Consider the following 15,944-nt stretch of genomic DNA (forward strand, 5'->3'; position numbering starts at 1 on the left):
TGGGCTTGGGTTTTTACTCAGTGCCTTAGTACCACCCAGCAGACGGCTGTAGACACAACCATCCCTGATGGCTGGCAGAGTCAGTGACAGAGTGTCACCAGTTGACACAGTGCACATTTCTGCCAGAGCTGCTCCTCCTGGCCTTACGTGTGAGGACTGCCTAAGTCACGATCTGTAAAACTGATGACCGTGGTAAAAGAGGACTAAGAGAACTGAGTTCTGCTTGAAAATACTCCCCCCACACACACCCTAAAGAATATACCTCAGAGATAGAATGCTGTCCTAACAAGTATGGGGACCCCAGCACTGCAAAAAAACATTTTTTGTCTCATTTTGAAAGTAGTAAAATTGGGTAGAAAGGTAAAGTAAGAATATCTTATCATTTAGCCGTAATTCCTATTAAAACTGTATTATAACTTATCCTTACATACAAACTGAAGTTATGCAGTGTTATACCGTGTTCTTTGATTTATCACCGTCAATCAACTTTATCTCTCCCTTGCTTTAAAAGTAAAGGGAAATAAGGCTGGAAAGATGGGTCAGCTATTAGAGAGCTTCTGCTCTTCCGAGGACCTGAGTTCAGTTCCCAGCCCCCTTGTCAGGTGTACAGCACCTGAGCCCACGTGCGCATACCCTCCTACAGACACACAGGATAGTGAACAGTGAAATAAGCCTTAAGAGGGGGCGATCAAATGTACTTAGATAACTGACATCCCGCAAGATAACTGTTAGTGTGGCCAAAAATCAGCAGTGTGTTTATTTCATTTTTTAACCAATGAGAGTCTGTTAGGGAAGTCAGAGTATGTGTCTGTGTGTGGCAAGAAGCCAGTGAGGCAGACAGTGCAGGACTCACCGCCGCCCATCGTGTCTCCCTCAGGCCCTCCAAGGATGTCTCCAAAGGCACAGCGGCACCCTCGCAGTCACAGAGTCTCCGCGGGGAGAGGCTCCATGTCTAGTGGCCTCGAGTTTGTATCCCACAACCCCCCAAGTGAAGCAGCTGCTCCTCCAGTGGCCAGGACCAGTCCTGCAGGGGGCACGTGGTCCTCAGTGGTCAGTGGGGGTAGGTATGACCCTGTGACAGTGCTGATTTTGTCATTATGGTCCATGTCCAGAAAGGCCGAGCTCAAGATCTGAGAGGAGGTACAGAGTCACATTAGCTATGGTGGCCTAAGTGAGAGTTGCTGGTTATGAATGTTACACATCCTCAGGACACTAGTTGAAGGACTGTCCCATCACTCTGTATTCAATCTGTAAACATGTTTAGGCTTCTTACCACTGTGCGTTTCCATGGCATCTGCTTGTGGAATAAACAGATACTCACCTGGTGATCTTCAAGGAGTAGTCTACACAACAGGAGGTTCATTTTTCTATATGAGTTGCCCGAGAAGATGCTGACGGTCAGCAGCTGTAGCGATCAGGGTCCTACTTTGAGCAGATGTAGAATTAGGCCCAGACTGCTCCCCTGTTGTGTAGGTCAGGCCATAGTGCTTCCTCCCAGGACTGCAGAGCCAGGGCCTGTGCCCACTCTACTTGTCCTCCTTACTGTTCTCAATCAGCCACCAGGCCTTTGCCAGCTTAAAGAAAAGCCCAGGACTGATACATGTCTGGGTTTGGTTTGGTTTGTTTTTCCTACACCCTGTATAGTGTGCAGTTGTAGTAGTTGCCCTGTAAATTCCTTTATACTCTGTCCCTTGACCTTCTTAACTGAAGATTAAAATGAAAATAGAAGAGGAGAATCTTGAGGTGTTCTACTCCTTTGGCATTAGTTGGATGGTCTGGAACTGAGTTTGAGGGTAGCAACCTCACTAGAAGAAATAAGAGAGACAGTTGCTAGGGATACACTGAGAATCGTGTACAGGGCTCTTCTCTACACTAATTGGACAAGTCAGAGTACTGAACAGTTTCCTTCTATGATGCTTGTGATTTCACAAAGGAAAGTCACTAAAGTGATGCAAATCGAACGATTTCCGTTAAGCCCTTGAGCCTGAACTCTGCAGATAGGTTTTTAATGGACTATGAAACATTACGCAGTTATTTTGGAGTCATTCATTCATTCATTCTGTGTTAGCTGCACCTTTAGGCTAATTGTGTCTCAATTTCCTTCAGCACATAGGCTAAGCAGCAAGCTACCAAAGGGGTTTTGTTTCCTGTGTTGATGGAAGGAGACCAGGGCAGTAGGGATCTCTGTCATCTTGAAAAGTAACTTACTGCTATGGAGGTCCTTGGTGTCTTGTTTTCCTTCAGTGTAATTTGGCTTGCCATTGAACTCTGGTTTTGAGTTTTGTTCAAAATACTTCAAAGTTAATACATTTAATTAGGAGGGAAAACCACAGCTGTACTTAGATATTGGTAATTTCTGTCATATTTCTAAGAGTTTAATGAATATCTTCTTGCTCCTAGTTCCAAGGTTATCTCCAAAAACGCACAGGCCCAGGTCTCCCAGGCAGAACAGTATTGGAAACACTCCCAGTGGGGCTGTGCTTGCTTCTCCCCAAGCTGGCGTCATCCCTGCGGAGGCCGTGTCCATGGCTGTCCCCGCTGCGTCTCCCACTCCTGCCAGCCCTGCGTCCAACAGAGCTCTGACCCCGTCCATTGAGGGTATGAACCGGAGGTCTTTCCCGTGTGACCAAGAGCTGTATTCTGAATATACAGTGGTGTTTCCATGGAAACAAGAGGCCTGTGTGAGGCCTACTCTTCTGCGTATATTATTTAACCTCTGGTATCAGAGGTTCTGACCTGCTCTGTGTGACAGTCCTGTTGTATGAACATGCTTACTGAGTTTTGGTGTGATCACTAGCCGGGCAGAAGAATTTGTGTTTAAATGAAAATCAGAAGGGTTTGGTGTTCTCTCTGTGACTTTCCTAATGTCTGTCAGATGACGCTTTCTTTTTTAACTTGTTTTCTAGCTAAAGATTCCAGGCTTCAAGATCAGAGGCAGAACTCTCCTGCAGGGAATAAGGAAAATATTAAAGCAAGTGAAACATCACCTGGCTTTTCAAAAGCTGAAAACAAAGGTCAGAGTGTGTTGAAGAACCTTGCCTATCTAATTTCGTGCTCCACACTGCCTGCCCTCTTTCTAAAGTTGGTTTGTGCGCAGTGCACATGCTAATCAGCACCAAGCCCAACAGCTATTAGAAATGCTAGTCTTCAGGGGATGGGTCTGTTCTCATCCCTCTTGCCCTATTTGGGGTTAAAGGCGTGTGCCACCACACCTGGCCTCTCTTCTCGTTTCTAATATCCCATATTAAAAGAATTTCCAGTTTAAGGTCAAAAGTAAATTGGAATCTAACAGGTTTTGGTTTTTCAGGTATGTCACCGGTTGTTTCTGAACATAGAAAACAGATTGATGATTTAAAGAAGTTTAAGAATGATTTTAGGGTAAGTTCCCTATCGACTGATTGCTTAGAATTTATAAAAGAAAATAGTGATTTTTTTTTTTTATACGACCATTTCACAAAAATACGTTTTTAAAATACACACACACACACACACACACACACACACACACACACACACACACACACACATTCATTATTAAGTAACCTGCAGAAAGTCAAACTTTTTTTAGTTTGTTTGGTTTTGTTTTGGTTTTTGGAGGCATATGAGTGTTTGCCTTATGTATGTGGGCCATGGGCTTGCCTAGTGTGCTTGGAGACTAGAAGAGGCAACAGGGTGCCTGGAATTGGAGTTGTGATGGTCATGAGCCATGCTGAAGTCTTAAGTCCGCCCTACTCTCCTAGTGTCATTGCTCTCGTGGAGCACAGACCTGAGTCTGCTGCTGTCTATCTGACACTTCTGTGGGGTTAGCTTTGGAATCCAGGGCGGCACAGAGCTCCATCCTCTGTTCTGTGTCCCTCAGAAGATCTGGGTTTGTTAGTTTCCTTTCTCCCATTTTGTGGGTTGTCTTTTCACTTTCCGTTCCTCGAAGCAGACAGCTTTATTTAATGACATCTAGTTCTTTTTTCCTGATACCAGTTGCCACTTGGCTTGTGACGTTGGTGTCTGGTCTTGCCAATCACTGTGTAAATCCACGGTCCTGGAGGAACACTGCTGTTCTCCTAAGACTCCGAGGGGAGGTCGCGTCTGCACAGCTCACCTTGCTAAGTGAGGGGCACACTGTCTTTCCCTGTGGGCCTCTTCCTTCTCACGTGTGGAAGATGGACTGTGTTACTCCGACTCTTGTGGAAAGTTGCTTGCAGATGTGGAAGTTTGGTACTAGACTCTCCGTTCCTTCCAGTGTCTGTGGTTTGCCCGTGTGGTGTTGATTGCAGGTGATACCTTTTTGAAAGGCTGTTCTTGCCAGATGTAGTGCGCACACCTCAATCTCAACAGAGACAAGCAGATCCAGGACAGCCAGGGCTACGCAGAGGAACCCTGTCTTGAAAAGCCACACACAGATAACTATGTAAAGATGGATACATAGTATGTATGTATGCAGCAATGAACAGGAGACTAACATGGGTTGTCCTCTGACCTCTACACATCACCTGTGCACCCCGCCCCTGTCTCTCTGTCTCTCTCTCTGTCTCTTTCTCTCTCTCTCTCTCTCTCTCTCTCTCTCTCTCTCTCTCTCTACACACACACACACACACACACACACACACACACACACACACACGCATGCGCAGGCTATTCTTTATGTATTAGATGACTTCTAGCCACTGCAGTATTAGTTTACAGCTCTCTTTGACCCTCCCTTAGTGATAAATCCTTTCCCTGTCCAGATCTTCATTTTTTTTTTTCTAGCCTTGATTTGGGCTTGGTTGGTTGTTGGTTTTCTGAGAACTTTAGGTGTAGCATTGAGTTACTTATTTGAGATCATATCATTAATTTCTTTATTGCTTGACTTTTAAAAATTAATTTAAATTTTTCCTTAATAATTTTTTAATACTTAATCATTAAATTCCAGGTAGTAGTAACATTAAGAGTCAGTCACAAGGAGTTGATCATACTTTTTGTGTGTGCGTGTGTGTGTCTAAGAAACTTTAATGTTTCTTAAAAATCACGTTACTAGGGGCTGGAGAGATGGCTCAGAGGTTAGGAGCACTGGCTGCTCTTCCAGAGGTCTTGTGTTCAGTTCTCAGCACCCACAGGGTGGCTCACAACCATCTGTAATGAGAGCTGGCCTGCAGGCACACATGCAGACAGAACACTGTATACATAATAAATAAATCTTTAAAAAAAAACAAAACACATTACTAAATGTAAAATTGAGTGTATGGTGTCCATTCCGTGCTTCCTCTGTCCTGATTCCCTGGGGCTTCTGTCCTGGCCCTCCTGTCACTGTGGTGCTTTGAAGCCAGTTCTGTCACTCTGCACCGTGGGCATCAGGAGACGGGGCAGTCCCATGGCCAGTGAAGGACAGGCTGGGCTGTCTGCGGTCCTGACTGATCAGTAGATAGGTCATCAGCCACCCTGTGACGTTCGGATTGGTGTGTTGACTGCCATTCTTTCTTTTAAGAGCAGTCTTCATTCTGTAGTATAGCTGAGTGCTGGTTATCTTACTTTAATTTTTTATTTATTGACTGATTGATTGATTGGTTTTTTTTTTATTTTAGACAGGGTTTCTCTGTGTAACAGTCCTGGCTGTCCTGGAACTCACTTTTGTAGACTAGGTTGGCCTTGAACTCAGATCCGCCTGCCTCTGCCTCCCAAGTGCTGGGATTAAAGGTGTGTGCCACTACAGACTGGAACACTGTTGGGCTTTTAAAGTTAGTTTTTGTTTAGGTTATGGTTATTCTCCTGAGGCTTCCCTTCTTTTGGCCTCCCTTTGGGTTTCTGCCTTCCCGTGTCGTCTGGTGTCAGCCATACAGTTGCTCGTTTTGGAAGCCTGTAGTAAAGATTTAACTTTTTTCTCTTGCCCCTCAGACAGAATCTCTTTATATAGCCCAGAATGGCTGGAACTCCCAGCTGTTCTGCCTCTGCCTCCCAAGGTCTGAAATTGTAGGCATGAGCCACCGTATTCAGCTAATAATTGTGGAGAGGTGGGCCATGGTCTCTCTACATAGTCCTGCTGTCCTGGAACTCACTATATAGACCAAGCTGGCCTAGAATTCACAAACCTGCCTCTGCTTCCTGAGTGCTGGGATAAACCAGGCTTGGTGGCCTTTACTTCCAGCACTTGGGAGGCAGAGGAAGGCAGATCTCATGAGGCCAGCCTGGTCTACAGAGTGAGTTCCAGAACAACTAGGGCTATGTAGAGAGACCTGGTCTCAGAAAAAAAGGCCATATTCTGGAAATATGAACAAAAAGCCTTATTCAAAGTATTTCATTATCTTCAGATACTACTTTGCTTATACTCACGGGAACTTATTTCTTTTATTTAGTTACAGCCAAGTTCTACATCCGAATCTATGGATCAACTTCTAAGCAAAAGTAGAGAGGGAGAAAAGTCACGAGATTTGATCAAAGACAAAATGGAAGCAAATGCTAAGGATGCCTTTGTTGACAGCAGCAGCAGCACCTGTCCCAGTGGCAGCAGCAAGACCAACAGCCCTAGCATCTCCCCTTCTGTGCTTAGTAACACAGAGCACAAGAGGGGGCCCGAGGTCACGTCCCAGGGGGTGCAGACTTCCAGTCCAGCCTGCAAACAAGAGAAGGATGACCGAGAAGAGAAAAAAGACGCTGCTGAGTGAGTCATCTGGGGGTTAGAACATCCTCTATCCAAGTAAAACTTGCTTTAAAGGATTTCCTCCTTCCCACTTGGAGTTGTCTGCATGCTCACAGGGCTTTCGAAGTAGCTAATAAGAGCAGGTTTAATAAATCCTCGCTGAATGCGGTCATTGAAATCTTAACATTCTTCCCATTCTGATTTGCACCCAACAAGGGGGGTAAGAAAAGCCACTTCTGTAGAGACATAGAAGTCAGTGTTAAAGTTCAAAGGCCTATCCTGGGGCTCTAGTTGTGTTCTGACCCTGCTGTCTGCAGGGACTGTTTGCTGCCCCAGGTGAGAAAGGGTGTACACAGTACTGGTGCCCATGCTGCAAGACATTTTCTGTCAGAAATGTTCAGTTAGTATGCACATCTTTATAAATCTTAATTCTGTGCATCTGGCATATTGAAGCAATTTAATAAATAGACTAGTGGGCTTTTGTGTTCTGGATAGCAAACAACCTAATTGTATTTGAACTTTTAGATGGCAGGTTGTTGAGAGACTGTTTATTCTTTTTTCTTTTTTTAAAAAATGTATTTATATTTTATGTATGAGCTCTCTGCATGAGCTCCAGCAGAGGGCATCAGATCCTATTATAGATAGTTGTGAGCCACCACGTGGTTCCTGGGAATTAAATTCAGGATTTGAACTGGAACCATCGCTCCAGCCCTGACAGTTTTTCTTGACATGCAATTAAAAATAATTATTAGAACAATGGCCTTTCCCAAGTCATGTGATTAGAAAATCCTGACTGTTGGTGCTTTTTTTTGGGGGGGGGGTTGTTATTTTATTTTTTCGGGTTTTTTTTTTTTTTTTTTTCTTCTTCTTTTTTTGGAGACAGGGTTTCTCTGTGTAGCCCTGGCTATCTTGAACTGTAGACCAGGCTGGCCTCAAACTCAGAGATCCACCTGCCTCTGCCTCCCAAGTGCTGGGATTAAAGGCATGCGCCACCACCACCCAGCTTGACACTGTTAAAAGTTACCGCATGTTTTACACACGGTGGCCCAGGTTTTGTTAGCACATCAGTGGGGAAGCTGAGGCAGTTGATCCCAAGATTAAGGCCAACGCTGGGCTGCACTGAAAAGCCCTATCTTTTTAAAAACACCAGTGAGAAATACTGTGAATTCATACAGAAAGCATTGGGGTTTTCTTACAGTAGATTTATTTATGTGTGTGTGTGTTGCCTGCATGTCCATCTGAACACACATGCACTCGGTACCTTCGGAGGCCGGAAGAGGTGTCAGATGTTCTAGAACTGGAGTGGATGAATTGGACCTCAGGCCTGTGGAAGGGCAGCCTCTGTCTCACAGCCCCATTAGATTCGTGGTTTTGTTGTTGTTGTTGTTTTAGGGTGTTTTCTATGGGGTTCCTGCCATTTCAGTTATACTACTCCTTGACTGCCATGAGGGTGGGATTAGTTGGCTTCGGTTTGTTCTTGTACCACTGGCGTCTGTCAGACTAGCAGCAGATGTGCATCAGTAAGGGAGACAGACGGACAGTGCTGCAGGAGAGTCCTTTATCTTAACTGTGTCAGTCATCCTGGGAAACCTGACCAGTGTGGCAGACTTGAAGAAAACCTGAGTTCCATGCAGGTTTCACTGGCCATTTTTCTTCTCTTTCCTCATTTAGGCAAGTTAGGAAGTCAACCTTGAATCCCAATGCAAAGGAGTTCAACCCGCGTTCTTTTTCTCAGGTAAGTCAGTTCTGAAGAGAATTCATTGTGATCAGTCATGATTTTTCTCCTGTGCTTCTGTCCTAACTAAGCACAGCCGTGGAATAACAAGACAGATTGTTTTTCCTTGTGGCTTGGCAGTGCGGGCTGTGCAGCCGTTAGAACAGTGGCCGTGAAGAAGAGCTCAGAATGCAGGGTGCTGATGAGTGAGGCTGCTGGGCTCAGATACCGGTCGTTCCACTCCTTCCCTCAGGGAGGTGTGGCAGAGCATGCCTGGAATCCCAGCAAACAGGAGGCTGGGGCTGAAGGAGCGGGAGTTTGGCTAGTGTGGGCCACACAGTGAGACCCTGTCTGAAACACAGAAATGAAAAGGAATAAAGAAGGGATAGACCTTTTCTAGTTTCTGAAAAAATTACTACAGCTTTCTATATTTTTTCATGATAAATATTTTAGCTTTCTAACAAATCGTTTTGTGTGTGTGTGTGTGTGTGTGTGTGTGTGTGTGTGTGTGTGTGTGTGTGTGTGAGATTTTTAAATTTATATATAGTGGGCCATGTGGCCCACACCTTTAGTGCCAGCATTTGGGAGGAAGAGGAGGCAGGTGGATCTCTGAGTTCAAGGCCCCCTTGATCTAGAGAACAGCCAGGACTACACAGAGAAACCTGTCTCAAAACACTAAAATAGAGTTGTATGCACACACACTTAGATAGGGAGAGAGGTAGGGATAGTGGTAGTTCTGGGGAATGTCCCAAGTCTGTTTATACCAGTCCTCCAGTCCTCTACCACCGAACAATGTCTGCTGCCTGAGTTTTCCATTTCCTACCCCCTGGATATTGAGTCAGCTTCTTACATGCTAGACTCTGGGTTACTTCTGTTGTTGTTGTTTTGTCTTTTGGATAAAAAGTGCTAGTTAGAAACAAACCAGGCTCCAAAGCTACAGAGAAATCCTGTCTCAAAAAACCCAGAGAGAGAGAGAGAGAGAGGGAGAGAGAGAGGGGGAGAGAGAGAAGAAGAAAACAATCAGTAGAAAGCTGGGGAACTGCTCTAAAGCTTGCACTCACCGTCAGTCACACTCACTGTGGCCTAAAGCTTGCGTTCACTGTCAGTCACTCTCAAGGTGGCCTGGCTGAATCTGATCTCTGGTTTTGTAGCCAAAGCCTTCTACCACCCCAACATCACCTCGGCCGCAGGCGCAGCCGAGCCCGTCAATGGTTGGGCACCAGCAGCCAGCTCCAGTGTACACCCAGCCTGTTTGTTTTGCACCAAATATGATGTATCCGGTCCCAGTGAGCCCAGGCGTGCAGGTAAGTCCCACGGGTTGGAAGGGCTGGGCCACCTTCGTTTGTTCGCATGAGTCTCCTGGGTTTGCACTGAGTGGACACCTGATGGCAGAGCGGGCTACAGAGCGGGCAGAGGGTAGGGATTTAGTGTATTATTCGCACGCGGATCAGAGTCCCAGGAGTAGTTTACAGAAAAATGACTTGCGTTTACTATAGTCCAGAATTGTTCCTTTTAGTTGTATTATTTTAATTTTTGATAACTCATAAGGAGTCAGGAAAACCCACGCCAGATCACATCAGAAGACATTGATAGAACATGAATTGTTATCATATGAATCTAATGATACGTTTTCAATCCCTTTAAGCCTTTATACCCAATACCTATGACGCCCATGCCGGTGAACCAAGCCAAGACATATAGAGCAGGTAAAGGTGAGAATAACCCTGCCTGTGTTTGCTTGTGGTCTGCATGCTGCATGAATTAAGCACCAGTGTGCAAAGAATAGTTGGCTTATGTTGTTTGTTTGTTTTTTTGGTTTTTCAAGACAGAGTTTCTCTGTGTAACAGCTCTATTTGTCCTGCAGACCAGGCTGGCCTCGAACTCACAGAGATCTGCCTGTCTCTGCCTCCCGAGTGCTGAGATTAAAGGCGTGCGCCACCACGGCCCAGCAAATAGTTGGCTTCAATGAGTTTCTGCCTGATGTATTTTGAGGCCTGGAGATTTTCTGCCTGAAACTCATAGGGTGTGTGTTCGCTTCTGATGGCCAGTGTGAGCATTCGGGTGACTCTTGATGAGTGAGAATTGGATAGTAATCGTGTGAAAAATATTCTTGTGTGTGTGCATGTGCACACGGGCATGGAGGTTAAGAGAACCCTGTAGGAGTTCCACCTTGTGGATTTTGTGTATCAAACTTGGGTCATCAGGCTGGACCACATTACCTTTAACCAATGAACTATCTTGCCAACCCCCCCCCCATGTCTCTTTTTCCCTTCTGCCCCTCTTCCCTTGAAAGGAGAGTCTGTCTGTCTTTTGTCTGTCTGTCTGTCTGTCTGTCTGTCTGTCTGTCTGTCTGTCTGTCTCTCTCTCTCTCTCTCTCTCTCTCTTTCACTCTCACTCTCACTCTCACTCTCTCACTATGTAGCCTTGGCTAGCCTGGAACTTGCTATGTAGACCAGGCTTTCCTGGAACACATACAAATCCACCTGTCTGCCTAGTGCTAGGATTAAAGGTATGCACCACAACACCTGGCCTTCTTTTTAAAGATGTATTTTGAGGCCTGGTGAGTTGGATCATTGGTTAAGAGTGCTTGTTGCTCTTGCAGGGAACCCAGGTTTGATATTCAGCACCGACATGTTGCCTCACAAACTTAACTTCAGTCTCAATGCCCTCTTCTGGCCTCCTTGCATACCAGGTATACACAGAGTATACAGACATATATGCAGGCAACACACACACACACACACACACACACACACACACACACACACACACACATTATATATGTGAATATTTTGCCTGTATGTTTGTACTTGTACTGTATGGGTGCATGGAAGTCAGGAGAGGGCAGTGGAACCCTAGACTGTTACCACAGACAGTTGTAAGCTGCCTAGTGCATGCTGGAAACTGAACCCTGATCCTCTATAAGAGCATCAGATGCTCTGAACTGATAAGCCTATTTGGTATTTTCTTTCAAAAGAAATAAATTTTGACAATTTCAACCTGAAGTCTAAATTGAAATTCTTGAAGAGATTATTTTGTTTGTGGTTTATTACTGTTCATGGATTATTTTGTTTGTGGAATTGTGATGAATATGTGGCACTCACAGAGCTGAGGCAGGAGGATCTCTCAGAACAGCCTGGGAAAGCCAGGTCAGGTTCCTCTCTAAACAGTAGAGGACAGAGATGAACAGGAGTTGTCATGGAGTTGGAAGTCATTTAGGGACATTCAGTTCCTTTGAGTGACAACACGATTTTGTCATTCGTTGCTGAGGATTAAAAGTAAATGCCATCATCGTAGCACCCCATCACTCGGGTGTTAGCACGCTGACGCTTGTGCAGTTTCCTTAAACAGCCAGGGCACCCCCTTGTCTCCCTTAATTTATGTATTTGTTGATTTTTAATCTTGTAAATAGTTCCCTGTAACCACATGTAATCCGGCTGGTGCCAGTGGAGTCAAGCGTGTCCTCCTACAGCTGCCTTGTTGGGGAAGTGGGTCACAGCATCATCGGGTTCCTGCGTGTTCTTATGTCTCTAGCCCTGCCCTCCCTTTCTTGCTGCTTTTATTTGAGGGGTATGCAGAAACTGCTCTGTAGTGTCCCCACATAGGTTGCCTGTTCTCTGGTCACTGGTGACTGGCAGAGTCAGTGCTTTCCTTAGGGAGGAACTAGATATTCCACGTCAGTGTCGGGCCCCACACACGGTACTGACACCCAGCTGCCCACCACCTCCTTCCCCTCCCACTGTAAGCAAGCAATCCACTGTTGTAGTTGGCTGTGGATTGATTGGTCCTTCCCATCACTTCGTCTACTCGTAGCTCTCCAGGTTCAGTGTGTATCTGAAGCATGTGAGGAGAGATGTGCTTAGCAGAGGTGCAACTGCTCTGAGCCTGTGTGTAGTTTCTGTGCAGGAGTTTGCAGCATGGCCCCCAATTCTAGTGGAAAGTAAGAGTCAGTTCCCAGGATCCACCGGTGCTGTGTGAAGTAGAAGCTTCTGAGTGCATAGGAATTCTTGTCCATTGTTAGGTAGAGTCATCCTCTGTGGACCTGGGCCGTGTGAGGCCTTAACCTCAGATACTTGATACACAGATGCAGAACCACTACCACACCACCACCACCACCACCACCACCCCCCGGCCCAGTTTTCAGAAAAAGAATTGGCACACTCCTCCTCGGTTCTGCTTCCCACGGTGCCCGCTGCAGCTTCACTTGGGTTTCTGTGAGCTTGTAACTCCTTCTCTTTATTGGTCTACTATTGGACTAATCAGCCATTTTTCTTCTCATTTTAAAAAGACTCTGTGAAACATGGATGAATACACACGCCTGGGTCAGTTGCTCTTTTGTTCTTGTTCCACCTTTGACTGAGGGGCCCCTCCAGGCAGGGCACCATCTTTGACTGAGGGGCCCCTTCGGGCAGGGCACCTCCACTCTAGGTTTAAAACACCCAGTCGTCTCCCAGCAGCTTGAAGTCACAGTAGCTCTGGCTGAGCCGACTGCCTTTCTCCAGGAAACCTTGAGTTAGTTTGTTTGTTTGTTTGTTTGTTTGTTTGTTTGTTTGTTTGTTTGTTTTTATTTTGTTTTTAAGACTGGATCTCACTGTGTAGCCCTGACCATCCTGGAACTCACTCTGTAGATCAGACTGGCTTTAAATTCACAGAAATCCACCTGCCTCTGCCTCCCAGGTACTGAGATTAAAGGTGTGTGCTACCACCACTTAGCACCCCCAATTCCTTTTACTAAGAACTGTGTTTTGGAACCTAGTCATTTGGTGTGTTCACTAGTGAGTCACTACCTGTCGCTCCTTTTAGTGACCAAAACTGGGAACTACCACAAAAACTAGATTTAAGGACTAATATTGAAGACAGCTGGTGGTGGCACACACCTTTAATCCCAGCACTCGGGAGGCAGAGGCAGGTGGATCTCTGTGAGTTCAAGGCCAGGCTGGTGCACAGAGCAAGTTCCTGGAGAGCCAGGGCTACGCAGAGAAGCTTTGTCTCGAAGGGAAAAACAAATTAATATTGATGTTTCTAATTAAGAACGACATTGTAGGGGCTGGAGAGATGACTCTGTGGTTAAGAGCATTGGCTATTCTTCCTAAGGACCCAGGTTCAATTCCCAGCACCTACATGGCAGCTCACAACTGTCTGTAACTCCAGTTCCAGGGGATCTGGCTTCCTCACATGGACATACATGCAGGCAAAACACCAATGTACATAAAAATAAATAATTTTTTAAAAAAAGAATAACATTGTGAATTAAAAATTTGTTTTGTTTTGAGATAGGGTTTTTCTGTGTAACTTTGGAGCCTGTCCTGGAACTTGCTCTGTAGACTGGTCTGGCCTCGAACTCACAGAGATCCATCTGCTTCTGCCTCTCAAGTATTGGGAATAAAGGCATGTGCCACCACCGCCAGGCAATTTTTTTTTTTTTAATTTTAATCTTTATTTTCATTTTTGTGTATGTGTATGAGTGTTTTGTCTACATGTGTGTCTCTACTATGTTTATGTACTACCTGCAGAGGCCAGAAGACATCAGATCCCCTTGTGAGCTGTCATGAGGGTGCTGGGGGTCTAACTCAGGTCCTCTGGAAGGATAATCAGTCATTTTCAGAAGCACTGAACCAGCTCTCCAGCCACTACTGTAAAATGTTTACTGAGACATATGTACTCGCATGTGTGTGTGCATAAAGGTCAAAAACAGTACTCAGCAGTCACCTGGTTTGGCAGAGCGTCTTCGCTTGTCCACCGTGCTAGATGAGACCCCAGATACCTCTGCTTCACATAACCTTACGTGGGTTTGGGTATTCACTAAGCCCTGTACAGTCCTTTACCCTCTCATTCATTACCCCTCTTAGTTTCTTACTTGAGACTTAAGGTGCTAAAAGATATTAAATGTTGATCTGCTGTCACAAGAAGTGATCACAATGCTTGCCTGCCTAGATCCACAGGGTTATTACTTCACATTTTTTTGGACCACTGGCACTAGCTCTTGGCCTTAGGTTGTTTGCAAAGGATGGACACACACACACACACACACACACACACTTATTAGAGTGCTTTACAGACTGTGGTTCAGGTAGTCCAACAAGGCTTCTCCCCTGAGAGAAAGATAGGTATTTAATCCTATGGCTTAATGGCTCTGCAGTCCCAGAGGACTCCTGGAGCAGCTAGCTGGTCTTCGTCTGTAGGATCCGGAAGTAGTTTCTAACAACCTTGAGGGAATGCCTCAGCAAGAGGACAATGAAACTTGCCATGGAGAGTGATGGCAAGCAGGCAGAAAGCAAAAGCCTCCTTCTTCAAGTCCTTTATGTGGATTGCCACATAAAGAGAGACCGGAACAGACTGGACCTCGTGTGGCCTTTTGAAACCTCAAAGTCCACCAACAGGGAGATTCCTCCTCCAGCAAGGACTTATTCCCAACCCTTCCCAAACAGTACATCAGCTGGGGACCAAGCCTCTAAATACATGAGCTTATGGGGCCACTCTCCTTCAAACCACCACACTGACTCAGGAAGGGCATCCAGCCACAGGAGAACTTGGTTTCTTTGTCATGCGAGCAAAGTGTCTGACCACCATGTTTTTGAGGCAGTCTCCCAATGAACCTAGAACTCTAGCCTGAAAGATCTCCCTGGCTCCGACTGTAGGGTGACAGGTGCGAGCCACACCTTCTTTTCCTGGTGCTGCAGGTCTGGTGTCGGGCTCTAATGGTGCACAGCAGGTGTTTCATTGACCGAGGTAGCTTCATGTAGTCCACGCTGACCTTGGAGTAACTTCCATTCCTTCTGTCTCTACTTTCCAAGTCCTGGGATTAGAGTTGGTCAGCACTAGATTTTCTCTATGATGAAATCAGTGTGTGGAGGGGGAGGGTTTGGTTGTTTAGTTTTTGTTTTTTAGTGACCACTTCTTTTTATTTACCAGTTAGTAATAAGCTGCCCAACATGGGTGTTGTGAACTGAACTTGGGTTTAGAAAGAACAGACCTCTTAACTACTGAGCCATTTCTTCAGATCTCAAAATTGTGTGTGTGTGTGTGTGTGTGTGTGTGTGTGTGTGTGTGTGTGTGTGTGTGTGTTTATATGCATATGTGTATGTACATGTGCACAGTTGCTTGAAGAGGCCAATAGAGGATGTCAGATCCCATGGAGCTGCAGTTTGTGTTTTGTTTTGGTTTTTTGAGACAGGGTTTCTCTGTGTAGCCCTCACTGTCTTGGAGCTCAGTCTATACTCCACACTGAGAGATCGGTTTGCTTCTGCCTCCCTAGTGCTGTGATTAAAGGAATGGGCCACTATTACCTGGCAAGTGCTTTTTAATTTCTTTTTCTTTTTTTTTAGATAGCGTCTCACAACAAGCACTCTTAACCACAGACCTTTCCATTCCCCCCCCCCCAATTTATTTATTTTACTTTTTAAGAATTCATTGTCTAGCCGGGCGGTGGTGGCGCACGCCTTTAATCCCAGCACTCAGGAGGCAGAGCCAGGCGGATCTCTGTGAGTTCGAGGCCAGCCTGGGCTACCAAGTGAGTTCCAGGAAAGGCGCAAAGCTACACAGAGAAACCCTGTCTCGAAAAACCAAAAAAAAAAAAAAAAAAAAAAAAAGAATTCATTGTCATGTATTTGTCTCCCTGTC

General features: G+C 45.5%; 1 protein-coding gene across 19 annotated transcripts in view; it reads left to right on the top strand.

Annotated features, from left to right (window-relative positions):
- The window catches only part of Atxn2 (ataxin 2), a 97,219-nt gene that overhangs the window by 65,446 nt on the left and 15,829 nt on the right, over positions 1–15,944 (top strand). For 11 of the 19 annotated variants that reach the window (XM_076561034.1, XM_076561036.1, XM_076561042.1 and 8 more), the window contains 8 exons: positions 878–1,060; positions 2,401–2,598; positions 2,907–3,014; positions 3,308–3,378; positions 6,327–6,631; positions 8,282–8,345; positions 9,476–9,628; positions 9,970–10,036. In XM_076561034.1, coding sequence (XP_076417149.1) covers positions 878–1,060; positions 2,401–2,598; positions 2,907–3,014; positions 3,308–3,378; positions 6,327–6,631; positions 8,282–8,345; positions 9,476–9,628; positions 9,970–10,036 — 1,149 coding nt within the window. The remainder of the gene's footprint in view (positions 1–877; positions 1,061–2,400; positions 2,599–2,906; positions 3,015–3,307; positions 3,379–6,326; positions 6,632–8,281; positions 8,346–9,475; positions 9,629–9,969; positions 10,037–15,944) is intronic. The other 8 variants (XM_076561025.1, XM_076561029.1, XM_076561027.1 and 5 more) reach the window with 1 other exon arrangement.

The sequence above is a fragment of the Peromyscus maniculatus genome, chromosome 23 (assembly GCF_049852395.1).
Source record: "Peromyscus maniculatus bairdii isolate BWxNUB_F1_BW_parent chromosome 23, HU_Pman_BW_mat_3.1, whole genome shotgun sequence".
Lineage (NCBI taxonomy): Eukaryota > Metazoa > Chordata > Mammalia > Rodentia > Cricetidae > Peromyscus > Peromyscus maniculatus.